Source organism: Adiantum capillus-veneris, chromosome 17 (genome assembly GCF_014529385.1).
Source record: "Adiantum capillus-veneris isolate H3 chromosome 17, ASM1452938v2, whole genome shotgun sequence".
In the NCBI taxonomy this organism is placed as follows: domain Eukaryota; kingdom Viridiplantae; phylum Streptophyta; class Polypodiopsida; order Polypodiales; family Pteridaceae; genus Adiantum; species Adiantum capillus-veneris.
The window spans coordinates 37,247,442-37,266,065 of NC_140947.1; the positions used below are offsets into that span (position 1 = coordinate 37,247,442).

Below are 18,624 nucleotides of genomic sequence, written 5' to 3' on the forward strand. Positions count from 1 at the left end.
GTCACACGTGATGGGGAAGGCAAGTTTAGAGAGAGAGGTGGCAAGCAAGATATTGTCATGCTTTAGCCTGCTTTTGTTTGAATGAACATTTTTTAGGTAAGGTGGGTGCACTCATTTCTATCATTTGGCATGAGAATGACATCTAGAAGCGGGGTGACAATACCTCATGAGGGGAAAAGTGAGCTTGAACCCAACTAAATCCACTCACGATCGAAGTTTGATATCCACCCTTCAAATTTTCAACAACATAATCAAGGAATGACCATCAAGGTGGTAATCAAAATGGTAGAAAGCCACAATTTACAAGCCATGTAAGCTTTTCCAAGTGAATGAAGATCTCAATTTGGATTTTAAAATATTCAAAACTACTCTTGATCTAGCGATCTAGCATCAAGAATGATGGGGTAGTGCTTCTTTAGAGAATCTTTCTAAGGGCAAGTTGCCATCCCAACTTTCTTGGGACCCCCACGAGTGTTGTCCAAAATAGACCTTTGAGCACGCCCCAAATTGATAGGCACACTTTAGCCACTCCATCAATGGCCAACAACTTGAGCTACATGAGGCTATACCCCATTCCTTTCTCTTCACTTCAATGGCATATCTAGAAGTCATAGAACCCTTAAGATGATGCAAATTAAGTAAATACTCACTATTTCCCCAACAACTTGAGCTACATGAGGCTATACCCCATCCCTTTCTCTTCACTTCATACTCCATCAATGGTGGATCGCATGTACGTTGTGCAAAGGTCATAATGCACTTGCTCTCAAGCTGACATGGTATGCAAAGCCACCCTCCTCCTATGTCCAATTCAAGCTAGTATCATGGATGTCACCCATCTCTGGGATCCACTCATCTATTGCAGCTACTAATGAAGCTTGGAGTCAATGAGATAATCAACAACCTTTTTCGACGTAGTAGAAGAGCACCGTCATTTGTTTATGTGGCAGTAGTCTCCTACTTCCGTCTTCTTGTGTTTCACACAAAGAAGAATCTCTTGGCATTACTAGTGCTTCATCTTGTGCTCCTTTTGCGTGCCACCAATTTATTGAAATTTGGTTTGAAAGCCAACTTATTTGCGCAAGAGCAAGAGGGAGACTTTCACTTTAGAAGAAGAAGATAATTTCCATGGAGGAATAAATAGGCTGTTGTCCTGTCTTCTTGAGCATTAAGATTATTGCAACAGAAAGTAAGAAAATCGAGAATGGCAGGCAGATTGGTGACAAACAAAAGGTGTGACAAAAGGGTAGTCTAGACGCACATGAAACTTACAACGAAAGTGGGGTAATGCAAGAGAGTGGTTCAATTTTGATATTAGAAAGGGAAGGAATCCCAGGATCATGATATGAGGAAGACCTTAGCCTTGTTTTTAATTGATGTTCCTTGAAGATGACCACGCCAATCAGCATATTTTGCGTGGATCCAGATTCTGTAAGCTCAAGCCTTTGTCTTCTGTCGATTTACTACAGGAAAGGTCATGTCAATCAAGCCTGTAATCCCAGCTGTAATTTTCTGCCCAGCTGTTACAGGACCAACGCCTGACGGAGTTCCTGCAAAAATGGGTTGTGGACAATGTTATGCGACAAGTGCTAGTTTACTGGCCGAAAAATGACACAAGCCGCACATTATCATAAAACAACAAAACAGACCCAAAGAAGGAAGAACAAGACCAAAGCACTATTGCATGGCTCAAAGGAGCATATTGACAATAATAGACCTCAAAATTTTACTAATGGCACTGAAGGAACGTGCTTGAATGATTGACGACTCCTCAAAACAGTCTGTTTCATACACTAGCATAAAGACCAAGAATAACCATAAGTGAGGCCACAGTAACAGGTTCTTTCACAAGTCTGCAGTAGCTTAAATATACGTAGAGGATATGTGCCTCTGTAGAGCCCTCTCTTGCTCCTAGAAAAGAGTTCGAGATATCACTAGTCTAGATACTCCAATATCATGCCACATCAGAAACTTGTGACATTCCCCCCACTTGAAAGAATTGTACCCACCCCCTCGATTACGCCTACGAAACAGCCAAAGGACAGAAACTTTCTTCTATAGACACTGACTCAATGTACCCATGCACTAGACTGCACACATCAGTACTTGTACAAAGACATCAGTCTCACTGATCAATCACATTTCTGTCGAGGGTCTCAGATACAAATCATGATCATTGTAACATATTTAGCAATCACATCCAGACCGCACTGATCTTTTCTTCAAGGATGTCTCCGTCTACTAAATCTCGTTACTATCAGATTCATATCCTTTCTTTTCACAATTCAAGCAAACCATGCCCTTGACCATCCCCACAAGAAAGTACATTCACACAGTATGCATCCCCACAAGAGAGTACATTCACACAATATGCAATTCGCAAAATCACACACTGCTTCAATCATTCAGTCTAGCCATCTCACTCGTTCAGAACTCTTGATGCAACTAGATTTCTGTGGGGCCATCTCATCCTTCCAGAACTCTTGATGCACTCACAATAGTAGTATCTAATCATCTCATCCAAGTAGAAATCTTGATGCATTAGAATCCCATTCACTTCTCATTCACTTAGCCATCACATCCAAATCTCGCCGGTCTCTAACATGTCTAGATGCAAGAAGTTCAAATCATTCATCAGCCAAAATACTGCAGATATTTCATATGTCCAAACACATTCATAACAATAAGAGCAAGTTCAATCTAAGAAATTTCCAATTCAATGTACCTATTTTCATAAAGTCATTCCGCAAAATACTATTAGCTTGTCAATATCCCTAAAATCTAGGCAATCTCTGACAAAGGAATGGAATGGCTCCCCTCGTGTGCAATCACCACTGCACCATATTCAACCTGCTTATTCATCAGTAACTTTAGGAATGCGCACTGCTAATAATCCAAAAGCCTCAAGGTACAACTCAAAACTGAAGAGAATCTGCGAGGTTCTCTTCACCCATCCACTTTGCATCGTGACCAAGAAAATCCTACCCTTGACCAAATTGACAGTGAACCTACCTTACCTTTCTATTTTTCTATTGTGCCTTGTGACCTATTGATAGCCCCACTACCAATCCTGTCCGCTGGCACCTCAATCTAAATCTTCCAAATTCTCTTATAACTATCAGCTAATTCCCTTTCTTCTTCGGGACTCTCTGAATTATTAGTTGATTCCCTTGCTTCTTCGGAACTCTCTGATAAACTATCAGCTAGTTCCCTTGGTTCTTTCTTGTCCTTGGAAGACTCTTGTCCCGTTGAGGTGGACATTGGCTTGTCGATAGGATAGGTCAGTAAGCCGGTATGCATACCAAAACGTTGCTTGGCATGTCCCATAAGTCTCTAAATGGAGTCAGACTTCTTTTGTAGACGAAAGCGCCGTATTTCTTTAGGTAGACCTCAACAAAAGCGCTCAATCTAATCCTTCAAAGTGATCCTCCGAAACGAGGATACTGGCAAAAAGGTATCACAAAACCTCTAGCAATGGTCATCGAAAGTGTCTTCCTTCTTCATTCTCGGATAATGCCAAGCGATGATGACATGTTCTTCATATTCTTCCGTCAACCATGCAAAGTTGAAAATTCTTTTGAATTTTATCCACTTCTTAGATGCTTCTCTATGCAACAACAAAGTAGACCACCATGTCTATGTGTTTCCTAAGATATCACCTTTGTACCTTGGAGCGTTCCAAGAAACGACCTCCCAAAAAGGCGATGTCAAACTGCTTTATGAATTCAAGGGCTCAATGGGTGTCCTTGTAGCCTGAAAACATGTCAAACTTGATTGCTTGACCCCCATCCTTGAACTCTTTCCTCTTCTTGTTCTTGTTCTCATTGTCAGAACTAGTCGAACTATCGGAACTTTCTAAAGATGAAGGAAAATCTAGCTCATCCTTGAAACAAACACGCTTCTTGGATCTGCTTACCACCTCGAAAATCAATTTCCAGCCCAAATAACCCAAAAAATCCACTAATTTCCTCTCCTTTTGAGGGTGCTTTAGGCTTTTCATCAAATGGTTTGTCTTCTTTTCAAGAGCTTTGTCAAACTCTTTTTGTGAGTACAATTTCTGCTTTTCTACACTCAGCTTTGCTTTCTGGTTCATTGCCGACTTGAGAGGAGAATGGACGGCATCTTCCCATCCTAAATGAACCTCGTCAAGCGGGTACTCCTTCATGTGATTCACATAATTTGGGTCCTTGGAGTACTTGATCGATCTTTTCATGCACGTGTCAACTTGCAGTTAAAGTTTGTACTCCGTTCTGTCAAGATTCCCCGTCGGAAATTTGCCAAAATCTCCTGAGAGAGAGAGAGAGAGAGTCGACTCGAAACGGCAGAATTTCGTCCCAAGATGCACTCGTCCCAAAGGCCGGTGCCCCTTCAGGTTTTCTTTGTTATTGCTCCACAAAGATACAACTACCCGAGAGTTCAGTTTTCTCTGAGACTCTGCGTCTAGATGCTCTCCAAAGAGAGGCCCTCTTGGCACCTATAAACGTACAAGGGATGCCCAAAAGCAGCGCCCCAAAAGCTTCTGAACCAAAAACACTTGGTACCAAAAGAAACTGCTCCCGAAATCTCACGCAAAAAGCTGTCAAAACCAGCCAATGCAATTTGCGGAAATCCGTAGTCTACCACTTCAGCATGTCAGTGCAATTTACGAAAATCACCAAAAGCTTTTACGCTTTTGACTTTTTAGAGTTTAGGCAGCTACATTTGAAAGGATACATCGTTGATCTTTTGAAAAATTTTGAAGGGCCTATTGTATATCATACTTAGCTTTGGAAAAAGCTTTTCCTTACCCTTTATTTTCTAAGGCGTGCTTTCTCAAACCTAAAAGCACCCAATCACCCTCCTTCAACTGCCAGCTGTAGAAGTGCTTGTCTGATGCTTTCTTGTGCTATTCTTGAGACTTTTACAAAGCCTTCTTAGCCTTAGCACAAGCAATCTCCAGATCCTATACAAAGTGATCTGCTTGGCTCACTCAATTTTATTGAGTTTTGTCCAGGTTCACATTTTTTTAGAAGTGACTGGCCACCCACTTAAAATAATAATAAAGCTTCTTCAAAAAAAGTCAGCAGGTCAGCGAGTGCTAGCTCACTTGATAGAGCAAGAGACTCTTGTGTCTAAGGTCTTGGGTTTAAACCCCCTTGACAGCTCATGTGACATGTAGCCCTTAGGGGCTGTTCCCATAGTCCATATGATGGGATGGCCAACCTTATCCAGCTGGGATGCTCCACCTCAAGGAGTCGGGTGTGTGAGTTGTAATTTCAAGTTCCTACTCTCAAAAAAAAAAAAAAAAGCCAGCATTGATTCTACACGGCTGAAAATAAAGCCCAGCGATCTCTCTCTCTGCGCATAAAAAGAGCCGCCAACCCTCTGCCACTTCAAGCGCTACCCCTTTCCCCTATTTCAGCCGACTCCGCACCAGCTATTCCTGCCATGTGCGGGAGCCTATAAAAGCAACCCGCTCTCTCTCTCAATTTCACAGAAGGACCAGTGCTAGCAGCAAGAAGTACGCCGTCAAGAATTTGCAAGTGATCGAGAGAGGCCGGTACTTGGAATTCGCTTTCGTGTACTCGGAGCTTGTTATTATTCATGTGCGCTCCCATTTGTGACATGTGGTGCATCAATTAGGTGGCCATGGTGATGTCTATGTGTGGCTCTTGCCCGACGGTACGCGGCCCTTGCCTTGCCTAACTGTGTTTCATGGATAATATTTGGAAGGGATAAGGGCCTCCCCTGTGGGGCCTCTGGTGTGTTGTTAAAAAATAAATTAATCTTTCGATTTGTTGTTGTTTGACTCCGCCGTTTTGTGTCGCGACTTGTCACAAACTGGTGAGTGACGTGCCACAACACACACTGCCGAACAGAAAATGCTGACGTGGCCATGACACCCGCATGCTGACGTGGCTGGCTGCTGACACGTGGCAGTACTGTACGAACACCGGCGGATTTTCCGGCAGATTCTCTACACAAAAAGCTGGCAGCTTTTGGGCTACACAAAGCTGGAGATTTTACGCTGAAGCTTTTTGGGGCAGTTGCTTTAATTCCCTAAGGGAGCTTGTGAGAGAAAATCTTTTAACTTGCTTTATTTTACAAAAGCATAGGAGAAAAAGAGAGAAGAGCCTTTGCTTTATTTTTCAAAGCTTTTAATGCTTTTGATTTTCAGCTTTTGGGTTCTGCTTTTGGCATCCCTTGTACTTTTAAATACGTGGGCAGGGCCTCATAACTCAGAGCATATGGACGCAGAGTCTGAGTGTGAGCGTCTGCCCTCACTCTTGGTCGTTGAACACAAATTAATAGAAAAAGACATACCGAAAAGGGCGCCAGTCTTTGGGGCCAATATCTCTAGGCACGGAACTCCGCCGGGCCAGTGTCGAATCGATTGTGCACTGTTCACTATTAGAAGTAATTATTTGGGGTGTCGTGGTAGATTCTCGACTTGGAGTGTCCAAGTCTGTTACAGTAATATCAGAGCACGGCCGATCTCTCTTCTACGGGAAATCCGATCCTTTTTTTTTCCGCGACACCTATGGCTTCAAGGAAAGATCAGTCGACTCCCTCTGTATCCGGAGATAAGGAAGTGATCACAATGAAGATTCAGGCAAGGAGTACAGCCCGCCTCGGCCTACTCCGGCGGAGCATCAAGCAATGGAGCGTCAACGATTGATCGGCGACACAACAAAGATGATGCTCAATTTTGCGAAGGATCCAAAATTTGCAAAATATATGAGCGAGACCTCTTTCAATGAGGTGCACACGCAATGGCAGAAGACCACAAAACCACCCCCCAAACCCGCTCTCAAGAAACCTTCTACTCCCAGGAAGTACACAGAGAGAGAATTGTTAGGGAATAAAGGCCTAAGTGCCTTGTACTTATAACTTATAAGTTAAAAAGACTTATAAGTGAGGGGGCCCAAGTGTGAATGGCCCCCTAGTCACTTACTCATATACTCAAATATGAAGCCCCAAAATGCATAGCGTGGCTTTTTTCCCAGTTTTCAACGAGCTCTCTCTCTCTCACGTTCTTCTCTGCGTGTGCTTCTACAGCGCCTCTCTCCTCTTCTCCTTCACTCTCATTGCATAGGACAGTAAGTGGGCTCTCTCTCCTGCTCCCCCACACATGGTATCAGAGCTTTAGGGTTTCCAAGAGAGCCATCTTCGCAACACAGATCAGAATTCTGTTTTTGCTCGCTGCGGGAAGGATATTCAACCGTTTTCGATCAACTCTGTCGCGAAGGGATCCTCTCACCGTGTAGAATCGACCTCCGGTGACAGTTTCCCCAAAATTAGGGTTTCAAAAACTGGCGAACAGCAGCCTATTTCTGCTGAAATTGACCAATTTCGGGGTCAATTTGATGCAATTTCATTAGGGCAAGTCTCACAGGTCAATCTTACAGGTGTTTCCACCAACGAGGTTCTGAAAATTCAGCAAAACAGGTGTTTACAGGTCTGATTTTTGCCCTAAAACAGGGAATTTCAGCAAGCAAATGATGTATACACCTTGTGGAAACCTTTGGTAAGGGTTTGGCAGTGAATGTGCGCTGTTTTGGGGTGATTTCGCGTGAAATTTGCTCGCTGTTTTTCTGTAACAGCAAGCTGTTTTTTGCCCGATTGCGCACATTTGGGCGTGTTTAGGTCGGCAAAACAGGGTTTCAGTGTTTGCAATCACTCAGAATGGCTTCTAGCAGTGAAAGTGGCAATTTGTTGCACATTCGCAAGCTTGAAGGTGCCCATAACTTTGCTATATGGAAGAAGCAATGTTATAATGTGATGCTGCAGAAGAAACAGGCGAAACCTATTAAGTTACAGGGTGTGAAACCGGTTGATATGGAGGTTGAAGAATGGGAAGAAGTGGACGAGTTGGCTCGCTCCACGATCATGCTTTCGGTGTCTGACAATTTACTCTTCAATGTAGAGAATGAGCAGACAGCATGGGGCATGTGGAAGCGTTTAGACGAGTTGTATGCACAGCAGAGTGCTGCCAGTAAAGTGTATTGGCTCAAGAAGCTTATGGATCTCCGCATGAAGGAGGGCACGCACATGTCGGTGCACCTCAATGAATTCAATTCTATTTTCAGCCAACTAACAGAGCTGAAATTCACTATTGATGAGGAGTTCAAAGCTACTTTTCTGCTATGCACATTGCCCGAGAGTTGGGATGTATTCCGGACAGCTCTTAGTAACTCAAGTGCGTCACTTAAGTATGCAGATGTAGAGAGTTCTCTCCTGATGGAAGAGATGAACAGGAAGAACACCACAGGTGGGTCTTCTAATGCATTGCACTTGAGAGGCAGGTCTCAACAGAGGGAGAAATCTGACAGTAAGGACAGGGCACGCAGCAAATCTCGTAGGAAAGATGTTGTGTGTCATCATTGTGGAAAGAAAGGACATTATAAACGGGAATGCTATGAGTGGAAGAAAGAGAAGAACAAGGGTGCTGAAACTGATGCAAAGGACAAGGGAAATGCCAAGAAGAGCACTGTGTTGATTGAGGAAATCAATGTTGCTAGTAGTTGTGACAGTGACAGCAGCACTGATGTACTCAATGCCTCTTCTGTGGATGCACATACCCTTGCTATGGGTTCTGATGTGGACATGCATACTTGGATTCTTGATTCAGGTGCCTCCTTTCATGTAACACCTCATAGGGATTGGTTTACACAGTACTCAGGTGAGGTGCAGGGCACTGTTTATTTGGGAGACAACTATGCATGTGACATTGCAGGTATTGGCAGTGTCCAGTTTTCCTTTGCTGATGGTATGACTTTTGTTTTGCACAAAGTGCGTCATGTGCCACAACTCAAGAAGAGTTTGATTAGTACAAGGCAGCTAGATGATGCAGGCTATCACACCACTTTTGGTGATAGCAAGTGGAAAATTTGTAAAGGGGCCCGGATTGTAGCCAAGGGTTGTAAATCGGACACTTTGTATCCTTTGCATGTATCTAGTGTGCGTGACCATGTTGTCGCCGTAACCGAGCAGCCAAGTGTTTCTTTGTGGCATGGCCGGTTGGGACACATGAGTAAAAGAGGAATGCAAACTCTGTCTCGTTGTGGTTATTTGCCGTGTTTGAGGTATGCTGATTTTTCTCATTGTGAGCACTGTATTTATGGTAAGCACAGTCAAACACCGCACAAAAGGTCTATTTCTTTGAAGTCTGACAGGTTAGACTTAGTGCATTCCGATGTATGTGAAATGCCACAGTTGTCCTTAGGGGGAAAGAAATATTTTGTCTCGTTTATCAATGATGCTACACGTAAGGTGTGGGTGTATCCAATACGTGCTAAAAGCGATGTTTTGGATACTTTCAAGAAGTTTCTTGCGTTTGTTGAGAATCAAACTGACAAGAAGCTTAGGTCTTTGCGCTCAGACAATGGGGGGGAGTATGTATCAAAAGCATTTATTGACTTTTGTGCTACTAAAGGTATTAAAAGAGAGCTCACGGCTCCTTTTAATCCCTCTCAGAATGGAGTTGCAGAGAGGTTGAACCGGACTATCCAAGAGAAAGTTCGGAGTATGTTGTCACATGCTGCATTACCTCATGGTTTTTGGGCAGAAGCTGTACAAACAGCTATTCACTTGATTAATCGCTCACCTAGCAAGGCTTTGGGTGGAAAGGTGCCTGAGGAGGTGTGGTCTGGCAAGCCACCCTCATATGCACATTTAAGAGTGTTTGGTTGTGAGGCCTATGTTCACATCCGGAGTGAACTGCGCACCAAACTAGAACCAAAGTCTCATAAATGCATTTTCCTAGGATATGGTGAGGATGGTGAAATGGGGTATAGATTATGGGATCCCGCATTACGGAAAATCATACGCAGCAATGATATCATCTTCAATGAGAATTGCATGCACAAACAGCCCACAAAGGTCGAGGAAGTGCGCCGGGTTGTTTTTCGTGAAGATGTTACATATGGACAGCCAAGAAGGCCCAATGTTCAGCAGCCTTTACATGCTGAAAATGGTGCTGAAAATCAGCCATTAGCTGCTGAAAATCAGCCCCAACAAGTTGCCATTGATGCACCACAGGTAGGGGAACAGGTTGATGCTCCTAGACCGCCCGTTGTTGCGATGCAACCGGCTGAACAGCCTGCTGTTTTTGATGGTTTACAGGCTGAAAATCCACCTGTTATGGATCATTGGGTGCGTAGGTCTACTCGGGTGACAAGGCCCCCCGATAGATATGAACCGTCTTTGGACTATGTCATGCTTACTGATTGTGGTGAGCCGTCTTGCTATAAAGAGGCTATGCAACAGGAAGACAGTAAGAAATGGTTCAAAGCAATGGTTTCGGAAATGCAATCTTTGGAGAAAAACCATACATGGGACTTGGTTGATTTGCCTAAAGGGCATAAGGCTCTGCCATGTAAATGGGTTTACAAGACCAAGGTCACATCTGATGCTTCTTCTAAGTACAAGGCACGTTTGGTTGCTAAAGGGTACAAGCAAAAGCATGGTGTTGATTTTGATGAGATTTTTTCTCCTGTTGTAAAGCTTGCCACATTACGTTTTGTTTTAGGCCTGGTTGCTTCTGAAGATATGGAGTTAAAGCAAATGGATGTCAAAACAGCGTTTTTGCATGGCGATTTGCTTGAGATGATCTATATGATGCAGCCAGAAGGTTTTGTGTCAAAGGGGCAAGAGAAGAAAGTATGTAGACTCTTGAAGAGCTTGTATGGTTTGAAACAGTCTAGGGACAAGAGAAGAAAGTATGTAGACTCTTGAAGAGCTTGTATGGTTTGAAACAGTCTCCCCGTGCATGGTATCACAAGTTTGATACATTCATGAGGTCTCAAGGATACAAAAGAAGTAATTCTGATCACTGTTTGTATATCAAAACGGCAAGTGATGGATCTCTTCTATTGCTGATTTTGTATGTTGATGACATGCTTATTGCGGGTAACAATGTCACGGAGTTGGATGCACTACAGCAAAGCTTAAAGAATCGCTTTGACATGAAGGATCTTGGTAATGCTAATCATATTTTGGGCATGCGTATCTCTCGAGATAGGATCAACAGGCGTCTGTATCTATCTCAACGAGATTATGTCAATAAGGTGCTACATCGTTTTCATATGGATGGGGGAAAGGCACTTGGTACTCCGCTGCCTCCATATGTAAAACTGACTGCACATGACTGCCCAAACACAGATGATATGCGGGCTGAAATGGCCAAGATTCCTTATGCATCAACCGTTGGCAGTTTGATGTATGCTATGGTTGCTACACGTCCGGACATTGCATTTGCGGTGGGAGTGGTAAGCAGGTACATGAGCAATCCTGGCAAAAAGCATTGGGAAGCAGTGAAGTGTATCTTGAGATACTTGAAAGGCACTAAAGACTTGTGCATTTGTTTTGGGAAGAGTGAGACATCTGTGCATGGCTTTACAGATGCAGATTTTGCTGGACATCCAGATTGCAGGAAGTCTACCTCTGGATATGTGTTTACATTCACAGGTTTCTTGGATTTCTAGACTGCAAAAATGTGTTGCTTTGTCTACCACTGAGGCTGAGTATGTGGCTGCCACTGAGGCATGCAAAGAAGCTTTGTGGCTCATGCGTTTGGTAGAAGAGCTTGGCATTAAGTCACCGGTTCCTGTGCTACACTGTGATAGTCAGAGTGCTATTATGCTTGCAAGGAATCCTGTTTTTCATGCCAAGACAAAGCACATAGAGGTGAAGTATCATTTTATCAGGAGTGTGCTTGATGACAAGAGCATTACACTTGTCAAGGTGCACACAGATGACAACCCTGCAGATCTTTTGACCAAGAGTCTTCCAGCAGAGCGGTTTGCATATTGCCGACAGATGATGGGTGTTGGATGAGTAAGTGCATGATCAGCTGTTGTATCATAGTTAGCTGATTCTTTGATCTCCCAAGGTACATTGCCTTTAGGTGGGAGGTTGTTAGGGAATAAAGGCCTAAGTGCCTTGTACTTATAACTTATAAGTTAAAAAGACTTATAAGTGAGGGGGCCCAAGTGTGAATGGGCCCCCTAGTCACTTACTCATATACTCAAATATGAAGCCCAAAATGCATAGCGTGGCTTTTTTCCCAGTTTTCAACGAGCTCTCTCTCTCTCTCACGTTCTTCTCTGCGTGTGCTTCTACAGCGCCTCTCTCCTCTTCTCCTTCACTCTCATTGCATAGGACAGCAAGTGGGCTCTCTCTCCTGCTCCCCCACAAGAATTAGAAGAGGTGGTTGATGCACGAATTGCTCAGCTTTTTGACGCACAGAACAAAGTTAAAAAGTACGACAAAAAGCAGAAACTGACTTCCCGGGTTATTTGGGTTGTCAATCTACTTTTGAAAAGGCAAAGAAACAGAAGAAGCGTGTTCAATTTGAAGGAGTACCCAGTTCTTCTTCTTCTTCTTCTGACAGTTCTTCTAGCTCATCTGACTCGAGCGAAGAAGACACAAAAGGCAAAAAGCGAAGCAAAAAGCAACGCTTTGGAAAGGGCAAGAAAAAGGCAAAGAAGCCTAAATCTCGCCCTGTGAGTGACAGTTCTACAGAGGACTTGTCTTCAGACAGTTCAGACTCTGATGACAGCAACTTTTATTCAAAGAAGAAGAATTTTTATAAAGCCAACCAGTATGACTTTCTGGAAGACAAAAGCAAGAAAGTCCAAGAGTGTAAGGAAGGTGGACAGTCAATTAAATTTGACATGTTTTCTAGTTATAGAGATGCTTCGAAGGCTTTGTCTTTTGTACAGCAGTTTGACATCGCTTTCGCGGGAGGGCGTTACTTAGAGGACTCTAAGATTTGGAGAGCTGCCTCTTACTTTAAGGGGAATGCTCGAACTTGGTGGTCCACGCTTCTATTAAACAAGACTGCGCCAAGAGGCTTTTTATTTCTTCTTGGCTGACTCGAGAGTATGAACGCTATATACGAACTGCTTGGAACCATCTTCAGATGACCAAGAAAATACAGTGGACGCTTATTGCAAGAGATTCTCGAGCTCTTTTCTACCCGCCTCTTCATTTAAGAAGATCTCGTTCAAGGAACAGATTGAGCGGTTTACCTTGGGTCTACCTACAAAGATCCGAGATCATTGCTTGGAACAAAAGTCAGCTTCCATTCAGGAGTTGATGAGTCATGCGAAACGGGGTTTTGCCATTCACTCTGGCAGTTTGACCTACCCCACCGATGAGATCATGACACAAAGAGCCGAACAGACTTCGACAAATGAAAGTACAAAGAGGAAGAGCAATCCAGAAAAGAAAGATGCACGACCCAAACTCACTCATCAGGAGAGAGCTCGCTACATCAGGGAAGGGAAGTGCTTTGGATGCGGGGAAACTGGACATCTCTCCGCGAAGTGCCCTAAAAAGGCACAGAACGACAAGGACGACGAAAGGCCTCAGAGTTCGAGAGCAGCTGAGGAACGTGGACGGAAAGGCAAGATGAAAACAGGACTGGTTCCAGATTGCGTGGGTACCGATCCCAGCACGACGAACGAGAGTACAGAACTTAGCCGAACTTGGGGCAAAGTGAAAGACCAAGAAGCCCTGATCTTCTTTGATGGAGGAGCCAAGGCCAACTTCATTTCACCAGAATTGGCGGCACGGCTCTAGATCACTCCCGATCGGATGGGACCACTTGCGGAGGCAGTTCTAGCGGCACCTGACAGGGACATAGCCATTACACCTGTCATTGGCAAACTTCGGTTGCATTGTCAGGGGTATTTGGGGCATGAGGACTTTTACATAATGCCTTTGGATGGTTGTGATGTCCTCTTGGGAATTCCCTGGTACCACAAGAACAACACCGTGGTCGACTATCGGACGAGGAAAGCGACATCGACCACAGAGAAGGACAGAACCATTGTACTTGATATTAAACTTAAGGGCGAGTCTGTCCCTATTGTATCAGCTTCGGCCATTTCAAAGTTAATGAAATCCAGTCTGTTTGTTTACTCGACCTTTTAGAAAGAGTTGAGTGATGAGGATAGGACAAATATGTTTGAACTTGATAAAGAACGCCAAGATTTTCTCCAGGCTCATGCCGATTGCTTCTCAAAGGGCCTACCAGGCGAGTTACCACCCGCTCGTCCTGAAGATCATACTATTGATCTGATACATGGAAGCACGCCACCGAACCAGCCACCTTACCGTGTGAGCCGAGCCCAGAACGAAGAGATTATGAACCAAGTGAAAGACCTCTTGGAAAAGGGTCTTGTCAAGCCTAGTACTTCACTGTATTGCTCTCTAGTGTTGTTGGTTTTGAAGAAAGACGGATCTTGGAGAATGTGCATCGATTATAGAGCTCTCAACAAAATCACCATCAAAAATAGATTTCCAATTCCTAGAATCGATGATATACTTGACCGACTTCAGGGATCCTCGTGCTTTAGCAGGATCGACTTGAAAAGTGGATACCATCATATCCGAATCACGCTGGGAGATGTCTACAAGACAGCTTTTCGGACGACTTTTGGGTTATTTGAGTTTTTGGTGATGCCTTTTGGCCTAACCAATGCTCCGGTGACATTTAACCGGATGATGGACAGGGATTTTCGAGAGTACAAGCTATTTCTTGGCACTTTCTTTGACGATATCATTGTTTTCTCCAAGGATGAGGCAGAACATAGAGATCATCTGCTTCAAGTTTTTCAAGCATTACGAGATTACAAGTTAGTGATTAATGCGAAGAAAAGTGGATTTTTTTCCTACCAGAGATACACTTTTTGGGACACATTGTCACAGCAGCAAGAGTGCAGATGGATCCGGCCAAGATAGAGACTATCTGTGATTGGCCCGATTTGAAGAATGTCCATGAAGTTGGAAGCTTCTTGGGATTGTGTTCGTACTACAAGCGGTTCATTCGAAAGTTTGCAGAGGTTGCTTCCTCTTTGCATATCTTGACATAGAAAGGAGTCCCTTTCTCGTGGGGACCCACAAAGGTGACTGCCTTTCAGACATTGAAAGAGAAATTGACTACGGGACCAATTTTAACTTTGTCGGACTTGCAAAAGTCATTTGAAGTATATTGTGATGCTTGTGGTCGTAGTCTCATTGCTTAAGAGATCCGATTAATCTCAAGGCCGGAATTGACAGCACAAAGAGCTTTTGGCAGTTATCCATGCTCTTACTCAGAGGCGGCACTACCTACTCGGAGCGGATTTTACTGTCTTTACAGACCATCAGAGTTTCAGAAGCAGCTATCGGAAAAGCAGATGCGGTGGGCGAACATCTTGTCACAGTTTCACTTTCAGATTGTCCATGTTCAGGGACAGAAGAATTTGGTGGCAGATGCTTTGTCTCGAAAGCCGTTGGTTCTGGCTATTTCCACGATACATCATAGGAGCTTCGAGGATATGGTCGACCAGCATGCCACAGATACTGGTTTTGCAGATATCTTTACATGGATATGGGATGGGGAGACAGTAGCGGGATATTCCATTCGAGATGGCTACTTGATGAGGAAAACCATGTTGTGCGTTACACAGCCGTTGAGGGAAAAGGTTATTACCGAATGCCATTGTCCACCTTTTACGGGTCACCGCGGCATTGCTACCACCATGAAAGGGGTAGAGAGATACTTCTTTTGGCCGAGACTCAAGAAGGATGTGGACGAGTTTGTGCACAGTTGCTTGGTATGCCAGAAGGTCAAGTTTGACAGGCATAAAGCACAAGGATTGTTACAGCCTTTGCACATACCCACCCGCCCCTGGGAAAGTATTGCAATGGATTTCATTTTTGATCTCCCGAGAACACAGAGTGGTCACAATGGTATCTGGACTATTATTGACAGATTTAGCAAGCAGGCTCATTTCATTCCAGTGAAGAAAACAATCAAGCCGGATCACTTAGCGAGACTGTTTGTGGCCCAGATTTTCAGATTACATGGCATGCCTGAGACGATTGTCTCCAACAGGGACCCCAGATTTACAAGTTTGTTTTGGAAGGAAATTTGGGAGAACATTGGCACGCGGTTGCAGTTCTCGTCATCTTTCCACCCGCACACTGACAAGCAATCTGAGATTGCCAATTCAATGGTTTTAGATTTATTGAAGTCTTATATCTCGGATCTCAATGGGAAAAGTATCTACCTTTGGTGGAATTTGCCTACAATAACACGATACACTCTTCGACGGGAAGGCGCCATTTGAGATTATTGAAGGTGCTACGAAGGTTCCACCCTTCCTAAGCACCAAAGATAAGATTTTTGAAGCCGATGAGTACACGCGCAACTTGGACATGGCTTTTGCCAAGGTCCGCGAGGCTTTGCAAAAATCTCAGGAAAGATAAAAAAAGGCAGCAAATCGTCATCATCACGATTTGAAATTGAAGGAGGATGATTGGGTGCTCTTACATTTTGAGAAGGCAAGCCTGAGAAAGAAGAAGGGAAAGGAGAGGCTTTTTCCGAAGCTTAGTATGCGATACTACGGACCTTTCCAGATCTCCGAAAAGATCAACGATGTCTCCTTCCGATTGAAACTGCCTGACACTTGGAATATTCACAATGCATTTCATGTGAGTCGCTTGAAACCTTTTAAAGGTGATATGCCCGAAGATGGGGAGCCCGATGAGCAACCCAAAGTGGAGGAAAACGAGGAGATCCTTGTTCCTGAATAGATTTTGGCACATAAGGACAAAAAGATTAAGGGTAAAGTAAGAAGGCGGTTCTTGGTTAAATTCAAGAACTATCCTGCATTGGATGCGAAGTGGATGGAGCAGGAGGACCTAGCAGGTACTCCTCAGATTGTGAAACTTTACCTTGAAGCTTTTGGTTTAGCATAGTCTATTCCAAATGGAACCCTGAATTCAGCTTGGTCGGAGATCTGGTGCAGTGGGTTGCACAAGAGGGGAGTTACTCCGCTCCTTTGTCAACACATGCCTTGATTTTTGAAAACTAGAGTCACTAATGTCTCTTTGAGCTTCAGGGATACTGAGAGCTAACAGTATTTTGTTGCATGACTTTATGAAATGGAATTCCGAAATATGAAACTGAGTTGTTATTGACTTGTTTTTAAGTGCAGGAACTGATACACGAAATGACTGCAGCATTTTGGTCTGAATGATCTCGAATAGACATGGTTGCATTTAGGAGTTAGTCAATCGGGTATCTATGAGGTCCTGAGTGGATCTAGATGCGATTGCTAACTGCATTGCCGATAAATCATGGTCTAAGATCCGAATGAATGTTGAATGTGATTTGTCCTGTGATGTCGTGTGATGTGACTGTTGATTGGTACATGTGCTAGATGTGTGTTCCTAGTACGTCGGTACTAACAGTCAGTGTCTACTAAGGCAGTTTATGGCCTCTGTCACAAACTGGTGATTTGCCGTGCCACAACACACACTGCCGGACAAAAAATGCTGGCGTGGCCATGACACCCGCATGCTGACGTGGCTGGCTGCTGACACGTGGCAGTACTGTACGAACACCGGCGGATTTTCTGGCAGATTCTCTACGCAAAAAGCTGGCAGCTTTTGGGCTACGCAAAGCTGGAGATTTTACGCTGAAGCTTTTTGGGGGAGTTGCTTTAATTCCCTAAGGGAGCTTGTGAGAGAAAATCTTTTAACTTGCTTTATTTTACAAAAGCATAGGAGCAAAAGAGAGAAGAGCCTTTGCTTTATTTTTCAAAGCTTTTAATGCTTTTGATTTTCAGCTTTTGGGTTCTGCTTTTGGCATCCCTTGTACTTTTATATACATGGGCAGGGCCTCATAACTCAGAGCATATGGACGCAGAGTCTGAGTGTGGGCACCTGCCCGCACTCTTGTACTTTGAACACAGATTAATAGAAAAAGACATACCGAAAGGGGCACCAGTCTTTGGGGCCAATATCTCTAGGCACGGAACTCCGCCGGGCCAGTGTCGAATCGATTGTGCACTGTTCACTATTAGAAGTAATTATTTGGGGTGTCGTGGTAGATTCTCGACTTGGAGTGTCCAAGTCTGTTACACGACTACTTTGAGTTTTGAAGTGTTGAAGTTTTCCAGTCCTGTTCGTGTGTTGTTGTGACATTACCGTCCTGTCTCAGTACCAAGCCGGTTTTAGTGGTATCATCGCTTCTGTCGATACTTCTTCTATGGAGGATCCGGTCCGACTTTTTGTAACACGCACCATGGATTCTGACAGAGAATCAGATGAAGAACGGGGGCATGCCCCCCCTAAAGTTTTGCGAGCAAACGACTCTAATTGCAATAGAGATTTCCGCTTCCAGATGCAATGGCCCCAAAGTCTAGCACCCCTTTCAATACTTCTTTTTATATTAGCAATCACAGAGTACAATTGTCGAGGAGTCATTCTGCAACTGTGCAACCATGCATTGATCTGCCAGAGTCGACCCCCAAGGCTCATATTTAAAGGCTCTTAGCTCAAAAGCAGCTACTTACAAAATCTGGCGCAAGGCGCAAAAGCAACTAAGTAAAAACTAGTGCCCAAAAGCTTTCACACTGCCACGTGGCACGCCCGTAATTTGCGCCTCGTTTTATGGGCTGCCATGTCAACACCGTACAGGCACTACCACGTCATCACTTTTATATCTCTGACTCTCTCTGTTCTGCCTCAAACCAGGGGGGGGTTTGCCACATGATCACTTTTGTGACAAAGCGTGCATTTTTAAAGGCTTTTCTTGGACCTTTCCAAAGTAAGAAAACAAGGTCTCATTATAAAGTTTCCCAG

The 18,624-nt window shown here is 44.0% G+C and overlaps 1 protein-coding gene across 1 annotated transcript in view; it reads right to left on the reverse strand.

Annotated features, from left to right (window-relative positions):
• Positions 1-1,105: 1,105 nt before the first annotated feature.
• Positions 1,106-18,624, reverse strand: part of LOC147437077 (Fumarylacetoacetate (FAA) hydrolase family) — a 29,953-nt gene continuing 12,434 nt past the window's right edge. The window contains exon 7 of the mRNA XM_086486514.1: positions 1,106-1,550. Coding sequence (XP_086342640.1) covers positions 1,438-1,550 — 113 coding nt within the window. The 3' untranslated portion in view covers positions 1,106-1,437. The remainder of the gene's footprint in view (positions 1,551-18,624) is intronic.